Below are 13380 nucleotides of genomic sequence, written 5' to 3' on the forward strand. Positions count from 1 at the left end.
AAACAGCACAACCACAGTGTAAGCCTCAGTGGTATAAACTACCTTGTGTGTTACCATGGCACTCAAGTTTGTCCAATCAAGACAAAAGAATATCCCTTGCGGCCGCTGCTTCACTAGTTTTCATGGAATTTAAGATGATGCATGTTTGTCGTTTGTAATGTGACCCTGTGAGGCGACACTCAAAATCATTTGAAAAGCTGCAGAATATTTTTGATAATCATTCCATTGCATGTTTTTGCTGGATGGAGAACTCGTAGCTGGATAGTTAGGTGGCAAGGGATTCAACAAGCAAACTCAGTGTTACGTTTCAGTTTGCTACCAATGGGTGGCACTGTAGGATCCCCCCTGCAGCTGCACAGCTGTTGGTTGTTTTAATCAGTGGAGGTTAAAAGGACTCCCGGCACGACCATTCATTGAAGGATTATTGTTTGTTTCACCCTGTACGCTTTGTTTTGTCATGTCTGGTTTGCTTTGTTTTCAGTCATGTTTTAATCATGGTTTTGTTTGTTACTTTGGATATTTGTGTTCTGTTGACTTTGTTGTTTTAAATTTCGATCCTGACAATGTTCTTTGAATACATTTTGTCAAATACACCCTGCTCCGCTCACCTCCTTTTTATTTGGTGGGGGTGGTCCACTAAAACCTCCATCTTGCAAAGTGACGACTCTCCTTATATCCGATCTGTTCACTACATGTAAATTTTGGAGATGTGTTGTCTTCTTCTTTTCCTTTCGACTTATCCTTTCAAGGGATCGCCACAGCGAATCAGTGTCCTCCATCTTTAGAGGTTTGATTTGCATGCTTTTACGTCTGATGCCCTTCCTGACAAAACCCTCCGTATTTATGCTAGCTTGGGACCGGCACAAGAAGATACTGGCTTACGTGCCCTTGGGGCAACATGACAAGCAACTCCATGAACTTAAACAATAAAAAGTTGTAATTGTCTTTTCATTCTAAGCTACATTTGTTGAGCCTTCTTTTTTTTACCTTTTTTCGCGGGCTGCATCTTTTTCCACATCGTCATTGGTCATCATTTTGTTTATGGTCCGTGGGTTGTAAATGGGAAAGAAAATTCCTTGTGCATTATTGTTGTTGATGTGGGTTTTAAAATTTTATTCTGAATCTGGTATTACTTTACATTAAATGTGTTCTCTCTCACAGGGACCTTAAAATGCTAAACAAATGTTGGAATGTCACGCACAACTTACTGCAAACATAATTTTCATAAAATTTGGTTCAATGCAATAATTTACCATACAGGTTTTGTAGCTTTAAAACTACAAATTTACTAATACTGTACATTTATTACTGACGGCGTTGTAAAGTCCAGTTCAAGATTTATCATTTATGTTTTTCTACTTCTGGGTTTGTTGGCAAATGTATTTAAAGGCTGTGTAAGAGAGCCATTTACAAAAAATAATCAACTTTCACTGAAGCTGGCATCCACTTGAGAATATGACATTTTTTTCCAACAGACGTTTTTAATGTCAAATGATCACATGACTCATATCCTTTCGTAAAAAAAGTGACTCAGTTAATGCTGTCGTCTGATGACTTTGTACCGAAAGGTTGAAATGGCCGTGCAGAAATAGTCATTTGTTGTCTGATTTAGCCTGGGTGGGAGCACGGGCTGTGTCGTTGCACTGTCAGTCTGCTCAAGGGTCTGCTCCTCTAAAACAACCATGGAACAGAAACAAAACCCTCCCCGTCTCCCCAATGAAGTGACAGAGTAAGTGTGACCCCTACTGAAGTCACAATGTTACTGCACGTGACACCAGACGAGAGGTGGAGTCTCTCAATGGACTGATGCTGTGAAGTGTGAATGCATGAAGAGTATTAAAACCAACTGATGCACGGTATGTCCATTTTGTTGAGCGCTTTCACAACAACTGCAGCTGTAACAAAACGTTTGATATAACAGTTTACATAAAATAAAATAAGACACATATTACGTACTGAAAAACGAGGATTTGTGCAATCTTAACCACTTTTCCTTCACACTATTTGTTTGAATCAGTTGTAGATGAAAGAGGAGAGAATTCACGTGTTCTTTCATGAGTGGATCAGACGCCAATATAAAAATGGGCACCCGTCTGTTAGAAGTCAAGTTTGCAAGTAAACAAGAAGCTGCAGTGTGCATTGATGGGAAAGAGATTGGCTTACTGCTGTTGAATTCAATTCCAAGCACCAACTCTCTGATCCAAATACCCATCGGTATTCCACAAGCAATCCACCTTCACTAGCACAAACTATTCAACAGTGCCAACATATCCGTTAAACAAAACGTGGCTGTAAAAAAATGCTGCCTGTTACAGGCGGAAAAAAAACATAAGTGCTCCGTGGCACTTTCAAGTGGGAACTGAAACTCGGCTGCCTGCAGGGAGGTCGAACCATTACACTTGTAGTAACATAGAAGTCATTTGTAAACAACATATTGGATTCACAATACAATGATACCTCGGCTTACAAACGCTTTAGCTAACAAACTTTTCGCCTTACAAACATTAAATTCGCAAGAATATAATCTTGGCATACAAATTAGTTTTCGGGAAACACACGTTTCGAGGCTGCCGGACTACTTTTCCACACACCCTTTCTCTGAGTGCATAAATGGCATACGTGGTTTGTTATCAAGGATACATTTGCTATTATGGGACAGAAAAAGACCCCACCACAGGCTAGTTCAGCCGAAGAGGATACAAAACAAAAGTATGGTCGAGCAGAAGAAGGAGATCATCGAGAAACATGAACGAGGTGTGTTTGTGTGATTTAGCGTCCGAGTACCAGTATGTGGCTAAAGGTGTTTCTGTGTTGTCTAAGCAACGCTCTCAGGCAATAAAAGAGGTTGAAAAACTTCTGTTGATTTGGATTAACGAAAAGCAGCTAGCGGGGGACAGTGTGCGAGGGTATTATCATTGAGAAAACACTGCAACTTCACTCGGATATCATCAAGAGGCAACTACATCAACGACCATCCAAAGGTAAATAAAATGACTATTATACTGTACAGTTTATTTCTTTAATTACAATACAATAGCACATTTATTATAAATAAAATAAGGTCTATTTTGTGTAGTTTATGGTTTATTTAGTAGGAAATTATGTTTTATGGGGACCTGGAAACGGATTATTCTAATTTTTAATGGTTTCCTATGGGAAATTAATGTTTCAAAGACACACTTTTCTCCTTACACACACTTTCTGGGAACCAATTAAGTTCGTAAACTGAGGTATCACAGTACTGTATATTCAAATGGTAGGAGGTGGTATATAATAATAATAATAATAATAATAATAATAATAATAATAATAAAATAACAATAATAATAATAATAATAATAATAATGTTTATTTACAAGCACCTTTCAAAGCTCTCAAGGACACTTTACAGTCACAGGCAAGCATAGAAAGAAAAACAGATACAATAATAGATAAAATACGATTATAAATAGAAACAAGAGATAAAGCTACACAAAAAATGCGATTTTAAATAGGTGGGTTTTGAGATGGGATTTGCAGGTGGGAAGAGAATCGATGTTGCGAATGTTGGGAGGAAGTGAGTTCCAGAGTTTGGGGGCAGATGGAGATCGATTGTTTTGGTAACCGACATGTGAATCTTCACTACCCATTTGGAATTCCGAACTGGGGACTTACTCTGCTTGCTCAGCTCCATATAACCATCTTCCCTATCGCTTTTTCTTTGACCTACCAGTAACTATGGCATTGTGGCATCTGATGAAATAAAAATATTGGGTTTGCCATGTAATACGAAACAGCTGATGAAGAAAACTTTTTCTGAGTGATTTTCACTTTTGTGCAACTAAGCATTGATTCCCACTCTATTCCCGCATTGCTCCTGCAAACAGTCCACAGCGATTCAGTGAAGTACTACCAAGGCCTTGGGGGGACCAGACTGCGGAAGATTTTCTTTCTTTCTTTTTTCTGCTCACCAGCCATTTGACTCCTGCCTGCCAAAATGGGCTAATCCAGCAAAATATGGCAGTTTTGAAACTCATCTCTTTGAGAACAAGAACAACCTTCATTTACATTCTTAGAAAACAGAAAATACTCTATGTCAATGTTTTTCCCCCTTTTTTCGTTTGATTAATTGAGGAGTTGAACCCTCAGGTCAACATTCAGAAAGTTAGCTCAAAAGTTTTCAGAATGTATCATGCCAAAGTGAACTGAATAGACCACAAGCAAAGCCTGACAGCAACATGATTAATGTGTGTCACCAGATGATGTGACCAGCAAGCCGAAAATCAACAACCTCTCCCTGGCCTTAGCAGGAGTCTACGCATTGTGAGGTGAATAAAGGGGATTGGAGCAGTATGGCCGCAATAGCCATGTTCCTAATTGGGCTGTTTAATGATGAGGGTCACTGTAGGTCATTGTAGCTACATAGACAAAACAAATAGACACACATTTTTTAACTGTCCCTTATTTTGGAGCCATTAAAGGTTGGAAGACATTTGATTCCCGACTCAATAATTTTAGAATTAGTATCTGTATAATTCTGTGGTCATATATGTCATGCCAATATCATTTGTCATTATTTAAAACACTGGCAGAGGGTTTCAATTACTAAAATTCAATTCTGACAAAACTTGTCATAACACTAATGGCATGCTGCATGCTTTAGTTGGGTGACTATGAAATTCAAGCTGAAAGTAGCAGAACAATTAATGTTTGGGTATGGCAAAGGTTGGTCTTTATGAATATTGGAGACATGAAACAGAAAAAAACACTGCTCCAGCTAGTGACTGTTGAACCGCCTGTTGAGAGCACATTCATTTTTCAAAAAAAGTCGCTATTATATCAAAGTGTCTTACATAATACAAAGAGAAATGTCTTGGCATTAAAAAAGCAAACAAACAACACTTCTTACCCCTGAATATTTCAATTAATTAGAATTCAGAGGGCCACTGACCGAAATTGAGAGTTTCCAGCTGCCAACAAATAACAATGAGACGGGACCTTGGACAGACAACAAAGGAAAATCTGGATGAGGTTAAAAAAATACATCATCAAACACCAAGTGTGGATGGCAAACAAACACAGCACCACAGATGCTGGCCGAAATGAGGTCTTTCAGATACAGTGATACCTCAGTTTACGAACTTAATTGGTTCCCAGAAAATGTGTCCAAGGCAAAACGTTCGTCTGCCAAACATTTATTTCCCATACGAAACCATTAAAAATGAGAATAATCCGATATCCAGATCTCCATAAAAAAATACATTTCTACTAAATAAGCCTTAAAACTATGCAAAATATTTTAATTAAAGAAATAAACTGTCCTGTAAAATAAAGTCGTTTTATTTACCTTTGTCTTTAAGCTTCCTTTCACTTCTTTTCCCCTGTTGCGCTGCTTCCAGATGTGTGTTTTCGTACAAGCATTTAACCAATCACATTTCAGTCATCATTTGTTACCAGGGTCAGAAATCTAACCGGACACCTTCACAATCAGTTCTGTGGGCCCTGTCACATTGAATGTGTCGATCCAACTGTTGCTCTAACCAATCAGATATCGAGTTGGCAACCCAAAAGGGGGTACCAACGCCTTCTAGAAGGCACTAGTCAATGTCAGAGTTTTCGCAAACTATGATTGCTACTCCCCAATGATAGTTAGCCGCTAGTCATAAGAGCATACTAGCCAGAGCTAGCACACTGTATCGGTATCGAGCTGCATAAGCAAATATATTGTGTTGTTTTAAAATAAGTTTTGTCGAATCACAATAGCTGAAGGAGGAGAAGAAAAAATGGACATCATTAAGAAAAGTCGGTCGGTTATTTCCTGACTGATTGTTCCCTCTAGTGGACTCACCACACATTTTTCAGTGTGGCTTACTTCAGACGTAGCACTACTGAAGGCCAAGCGATGAAATCCATCACCCGCCACTGCTTGGACCCCAGGTTTGTGAACCCTTGCCAACCCCACCTAAGATGAACAGCCTGTGGCCCTCCCGAGAATAGAAGTGTCTTTACGGTGTGGCTCTTAGTATCATTTGTGCAATCAAAAGCAAAAAGAAAATATATATATATATATATATATATTAAAAAAATATGCTTTCCATGAAGTGACAGCGCTAACCGCTGCATCAACCTCAACTTCCAAAGTTCAAAAAGTCGAAGAGGAAACATTTGGAACAGAATGCAGAAAGAAAAAAATGCCTCCAGGGACAAGGTTCTGTCTCTGACCTCTCATTGTGACATTTCTGTGACAACATATCTCTATTCGCTCAAACATCAGTGCCCTCAGAGCAAAAAAAAAAAGACCCCCCCCCAAAAAAAAAACAACAACAACAACAACAATGTGGTTCAAAAGAAGTTTCGAAAGGTCCATGTACTTTCAAACTTCACATTGAAATAAGCAGCGTGGGAGGATCAAACTGGGAAAAGAAGACAAGCAACCCCAAGCCATGAGCTTGAGAATTGACGTCTTCAATGTCAGCGATATTGACATTTTCAAATGAATCCAGCATTGTAATAAAAAGGCTCATGCGGGAGAAACAACACTGGCTCATTAGGCAAATATTCCTTCCAGCATTGCATTGTCCTGTCCATCTAAAAAAGTCAGCAGACAAACAAGAAGCTCAGGGACCCACATAATATTAACGATAGAAGAAAAAGGATCATGAGATGCATAGGCACCATAACTCATACAAATGGTGCCAGATTTATGGCCAGAGCCAAGGCGCCATAAATTTGATCTTGACTTCAATGTTGCACCTTAAATCAAGAAATAACATTGCATGGTGTAGGTTTTTACTTCACTACCCCTGCATAGTTATGAGTTACAATTGTTAAAGCGTAATCTCCTGTGGTAGAAAGTTATAAAAAAATAATGAAGAACCCCGAATTAGTATTCACTCTTAAAAAACTGTCACGTTTTGCGTGATGGTGATGGCGGGTGAGGATCGCAAAAAGCAGGCAGGAGGCAGCAGGAGGTTGTATTTGAGAAATTGTATTAAAATAAAGTCAGCAGGAACAAAATGTAAAACATCAAAATCATCTGAATGGAAAAAATACAAAGTATCAAAAGAAAACCAAGATTAAAAGTCCGGCAAGATTAAACAAACACATGCACAGCACACAACGCATACATTTGCATCCAACATCATACAATGTGTTCAACAGCATTCAATGACATTTAACAATTACCCGACACCGAATGGTCGTGCCAGGTGTCCTTTTGAGTGTGACTGATTGGAAACAACCGGCAACTGTTCAGGTGCAGGCGGGGCCGACAGCGCCACCCGTTGGTCGCCAACCAGATCATGACAAAAACAAGGGGGCACTTGTTTAAAGCTTGGCGCTTATCACGATCAATACCCTCCTTCTTTGATATTAAAGGCACTTTACTATTCAATAAATTTAAAAATTGTAAGGGCAAAGCTCATTGGCAACCTTCCTGACAAGTAGTATAGACAATTGACAATAGACAATTTTCGCAACAGAAGCAGTATTTGTTCTTAGTTCTTGGTTTTGATTTCCTCAATTGTCATATTAATCCACGAATAATTAATGACATACGACAACTGAAATTAGTGATTTGAAATGAAAAATGTGGCAATATATTATCTTGAATATGTTGGGAATTATTGCAGTGCAAAGGTTGTGGATTCAATCCGAGCTCCAGGTTTCCTGTGTGGAGTTTGCATGTTGTCCATGGGTCTGCGTCGGTTTTCTTCGGGTACTCCGGTTTCATCCCATGTTGCAAAAAAAATGCATGATAGGCTGATTGAATTGTCCGTAGGTGTGAGTGTGAGCGCGGACGGTTGCTTATCTTTGTGTGACCTGCGATTGGCTGGCAACCGGTTCAGGGTGTCCCCTGCCTACTGCCCTCCGACAGCAGGAAAAGGCTTCAGCACCCTATTGAGGATAAGCGGAACATATATATATATATATATATATATATATATATATATATATATATATATATATATATATATATATATATATATATATATATATATATATATATATATTTTCATTTAGGTACAAGTTAGTTGGCACGGTAAGGGTATGTTCAGCTGGAAAATCCGCCCATTTTTAGCCATCTCAGTGGGCAGCCATTTTGCCACTTTCTGTCAACATCCCGGTTACTCACGTAACAATTAATTACCTCTTTTCAGAAGCCTTTTCTCTTTTTTCTGAAAGTGGCATACGGCACCTTTACCTTTGCCAAATAATCTATTCAACAAACATTATACAAAATATATAGCTGTAAAAATAAATAAAAGAACAAACAAACAACATTTGAAATATTTATTCCATGATAGACCTCATTAAGAAATAGTCGACCATTCAACAAAAATGTACACAATGACTGACATATTTTTTGAAGGATGTACTGACAGGAATTGAAATATTAATAGCTACATGCATCGGGCTGCTCTTCTCCAGGACATAAACGACAGGAAGCTCTCTGCTGACTCAAGACAACATGAGAGCCTCCTGCCCCCCACCCCCACACAAGCGCGCGCGCGCACACACACACACACACACACACGCACACACACACACACACGCGCGCGCACACACACACACACACACACACGCGCACACACACACACACACACACACACACACACACACACACACACACACGCGCACACACACACACACACACACACACACACACACACACACACACACACGCACACACACACTGAAATCAACTGTGCCTTTCAATTAACAAATACACAACCAAAAGAAACGTTCCACAGCTGATTTGATCTATGTTAGCATTTCAGTGAGCTGAGTTCACACCCATAAAAAAGTAAAATAAATCATAATGATTTTTGTATTAACTAATCTTAATATTTTAATTACGGTATACACGCTCAGCATTTATCACGCCATTTCATTTGTTTCCCCACTTGAATGGACATACCTACAGTACAGTATGTCAATAAATCTTACGATGAGTGATTCAGTGGCAGTACAAAATCTTGTGATACTCAGGGACAGCAGTCAGGAAATATGGAAGCCAATTCAACTCTTCCATGGCCGTCGATCGATGCATAGAGTGCGAAACAATCACCGGAGGTAAATGGAAACACTTGGCACTGTATCACACCCCCACGCTGTGAGTGTGAGCAGATTACAAGATGATTAGCACACATACAAACACATACACACACACACACACCCTTGCACAGAGAACACATTTCTTTTATGGCAGTTTTATTTCTCAGCTTTTGACAAAGCCACCAGCCAAAGCTGATTTTCTCAAGTGACAACTGGGAACAAACACATCTGATCAGCTGATCATTTGTATTAAAAAAACAAATTAAGAAGGCAGCATACGAAAAAAATAAATAAATAAAAATAAAAAGCTCTGCCTAGATTAAAACAAGGGTAATATTGGCAATTAATTCAGTTGGGTTTAAACCAAACGTGCCAATAAACTTGAGCTGTAGTGGTGACTGTATTTTTGCGACTCCATTCTGACAAGTCACATTTAAATTCTTCCCCTTGTTGCATTCATTCAGTGATTCAACAGCCAAGTTCAAGTTTTTTTTCTTTTCCCCTTGAATGGTTACAAACAGTCTTTTTAGGGATGTTAGATGTTCTTTACTGGCTTACGTTGAGGTTCAAATCAAGTCTTTAAAAGGCACCGAACTGTACATTGGTGTTTGTGTGGGCTGCACATGGACACATGCATGCATGAGAAGCCAAGCCAGTCAACAAAGTCGTTTCACTCCACTGGAGTCAACCCACAAGGCATCACCATGACAACTAAGGCAAAATCTGTCAACGTGGAAAAAAGGGCATCTGTTTTCTCTCTCTCTCTCTCTCTCTCTCTCTCTCTCTCTCTCTCTCTTTTTTTTCTCTCTCTATCCCAACCCCACTCACCCCTTCTCACTCTGACTACTTGTTTTAGTTTACTTTGCAGATCTTTGCATATCATCTGCCTTCGCTAAATCCCCACAATTATCATTGTCATGATAATAATCTCTATTCAATAAATTATCGATACTGTACAATTATTTCACCTCGCAGAGGTCCCACATGTTCATTTTTCAGAGTAAAGCTATCCATAGTCTTTTTTTTCCGTGTTCAATAAAGCCTCTGAAAATGTCACAGAGACCAACACATAGCGAGCGACGTTTCCTCACTCATCAGTACAGTCATGAAAGAAGGAAATCTGGAGAACAAGCAAAGCTGAGGCATACTTGACGACATGGGGTGGTGGCGGCGCAGTGCTTGTGATCCAGCAGAAGCATCAACAACAACTTTCCTGGAGAGTTGGAGGCCTTTTCCTCCGTTATCAGCAGATGCACACAAGACGCTTCCTGATTGTTTTTGTTTGAATGTTTGTTTTCCTGTTTTAAAATGTGACAGATGGGCAACACCATGCCCTTACTGGACTCCTTCTTCATCCACATAGGTTGAGGGAAACCATCCAATCTGAAAGGCAAAAAAACAAAGAAACTCCACGGGATGAGTGTGGATGACAGAAATGCGGGTACTTTAGTTGCACTTGACATATCGTTTGATGACTGTACTATCATCACAGTGGCAGCCACCCATACATATGATGCAATAATGATATTTGCATTATTTTCATATCAAGGTATGCTTGGATGGAGCAACCTCATCCATCTTCTTTTAAGGATTCACACAGAGCAGTACTTCGCCGTTGCTAAGCAACAAAGTTTGCCGACTTGTTGCATGAGTGAGGTGAATATTGAACATTTAATGTGGATGTTCAAAACAAAAAAAGCTAATATCATGATTTTGTTTTGTTTGTTAGAAATGTAACTCGGCATGAATGAATAAACGTGTGAGTGAGTGAGTGAGTGAGTGAGTGAGTGAGTGAGTGAGTGAGTGAGTGAGTGAGTGAGTGAGTGAGTGAGTGAGTGACTTACTAAGTGGCATTGATGTCAGTTGATGGCTCAACGTGCTAATCAATTGTGATTGTTTGAGTTTAAAGTGCAAAATGTGTCACTTTATTTCCCACAATGTAGTATTTGATTTTGAATGAGACTACTGAAGATATTTGGACAAATGTCTGATTATGATATACGTAAATCGTCTTTCATTTGTCAAGTGGTTTCTACGTTGGATAATCAAAGCAGAGCCTCTTCACATTACATCCTGAAGACGGACAGGAGCTACCGGGGGGTTCAGCATCCTGCTCAAGGACTCTTCGGGATGGTCAAAAGGGTTGAGAATCCATACCTGTCAACCTTGGCTAATAGCTGCCCATATAAATGATTTCAATTCTCGTATAAAAGTTGTAGTATGCCATACATTATTTGAAATGATAAAAAAACGCTAGCAAGGGGAAATGCAGACAGCTTACCATATGTTCTGCTTTTATCAATCCGACCGTACACAGCGATTGAAAAAAAATATGATTGAGGATTACTTTTGCTGGTATGCCGTGACAATAGCAATGTTCAGCAGCAGCATTGTCATTGGCTACCTGAATGGTGTTTGTAAGTTCGGTTCCTCCAAAAAAGAAACAAAAATCCAGTGTAGCAGTTGTAGTACGTCGTACATAATTTGAAATGATAAAAAAATCATATAAAATATGGAAAAAAACATATCGGTTGACAGGTATGAGAATCAAGCCATCAACCAATGGGTTGATAGACGACGACGCATGTACAATTAAAATTTTAAATTAGCAGAGGTTTTCTAATCTTGCTATTTTGTGAAGAGTCTGGCTACGAGGCAGGGAGAAAAGTGGCAGGAGCTAGTTGCCTCTCAGACCATTTACTGCAATCAAAGTCAAAGTCAAAGTCAAAGTCAGCTTTATTGTCAAATATGCTAATATGCATGACATACAGCACAGATGAAATTAATGTCCTCTCGGACCCAGCGTGCAAGACATGCAAGGCACTTATAAGGTGGCTAAAAAAGACATACAATTGACAACAGACAATACATGTAATTTCTGTATGTAAAGTGAGGTAGTGTCGTATGGAAAGTGAGGTAGTGACGTATGTAAAGTGAGGTAGTGACATATGTAAAGTGAGGAAGTGACGTACATAAAGTGACGTAATGTCGTAATTGCAAAAACAAACAACTAGAAAGGGTTGAAGTGAGGTCTTGTCTAATGAGAAATAACAAAAAATAGAGTTCAGGATGATCGTACAGCATGTAGCGTGTACTCAGAGTTCGCTGAGTGTGGCAGTGGGAAGGGGCAGGCTGGGCAGGGCTGGGAGGGAGTTGAGTCTCCGGACTGCCTGGTGGCAGAAACTGTCCTTGAGCCTGCTGGTCTTGGCTCGGAGACTCCGCAGTCTCCGACCCGATGGCAGCAGGCTGAAGAGGCTGTGGGAGGGGTGGGTGGGATCGCCAGCCATCCGGATGGCTCTGCGGGTGAGGCGGGTGTTGTAGATGTCCTGAAGGGGGGGGGAGAGAGACACCGATGATCTTCTCAGCTGTCCTCACGATGCGCTGCAGAGTCTTACGGCAGGACACGGTGCAGGCGCCGTACCACACGGTGATACAGCTGGTCAGGACGCTCTCGATGGTACCGCGGTAGAAGGAGGTCGTGATGGGGGTCGGGGCTCCAACTCTTTTGAGCTTGCGGAGGAAGTACAGGCGCTGGTGGGATCTCTTGGCCATTGATGCCGTGTTGTGGCTCCAGGACAGGTCTTCGGATATGTGCACTCCCAGGAACTTGGTGCTGCTCACTCTCTCCACTGCAGCACCGTCGATGGTTAGTGGAGCATGCTGGGGGCGCACTCTCCTGAAGTCCACAACAATCTCCTTCGTCTTCTCCACATTCAGACGGAGATTGTTGTCCTTGCACCACGTGGCCAGGCGGCTGACCTCGTCCCTGTAGGCTGTCTCCTCGTCGTTGTTGATGAGGCCCACCACAGTCGTGTCATCCGCAAACTTTATGAAGAGGTTGGAGCTGGGTGATGATGGTGAGCAGTCGTGCGTGAGCAGAGTGAAGAGGAGGGGGCTCAGCACACACCCCTGGGGGGCCCCTGTGTTCAGCGTGATGGTGCTGGAAGTGTTGTCGCCAACTCTGACTGCCTGTGGTCTCCCCGTCAGGAAGTCCAGCAGCCAGTTATACGAATAAAGGGGATAATTGTGTACAACTACCCTGTAAGCTAACAGTTAGCCAAGCTTATTGTATTGTTTTTCTTCAACTAGTATTTTAAGTGGATTTACTATTATGTGTGGAGCTTAGTGATTCTGTACGTGTGAAAAGAATATATCCGTCTATCCATTTTCGAATGCGCTCAACCTCACAAAGGTCACAGGGGGTGCTGGAGTCAATCGCAGCTGTCTTTGGTACATTCTGAACTAGTTGCCAGCCAATGACCGGGCACATAGAGGCAAACAGCTATACACGGTCACTCTCACACCGAGGGAGAATTTAGCCCATTCAATAAGCCTATTTGCATA

General features: G+C 40.7%; 1 protein-coding gene across 8 annotated transcripts in view; it reads right to left on the minus strand.

Annotated features, from left to right (window-relative positions):
- Nucleotides 1–8556: 8556 nt before the first annotated feature.
- Nucleotides 8557–13380, minus strand: part of vav2 (vav guanine nucleotide exchange factor 2) — a 159258-nt gene continuing 154434 nt past the window's right edge. For 7 of the 8 annotated variants that reach the window (XM_089020351.1, XM_089020352.1, XM_089020354.1 and 4 more), the window contains one exon: nt 8557–10419. In XM_089020351.1, coding sequence (XP_088876477.1) covers nt 10372–10419 — 48 coding nt within the window. In that variant the 3' untranslated portion in view covers nt 8557–10371. The remainder of the gene's footprint in view (nt 10420–13380) is intronic. The other variant, XM_089020355.1, reaches the window with a different exon arrangement.

Source organism: Hippocampus bargibanti, linkage group LG18 (assembly GCF_051943395.1).
Source record: "Hippocampus bargibanti isolate YZ-2025 linkage group LG18, ASM5194339v1, whole genome shotgun sequence".
NCBI lineage: Eukaryota > Metazoa > Chordata > Actinopteri > Syngnathiformes > Syngnathidae > Hippocampus > Hippocampus bargibanti.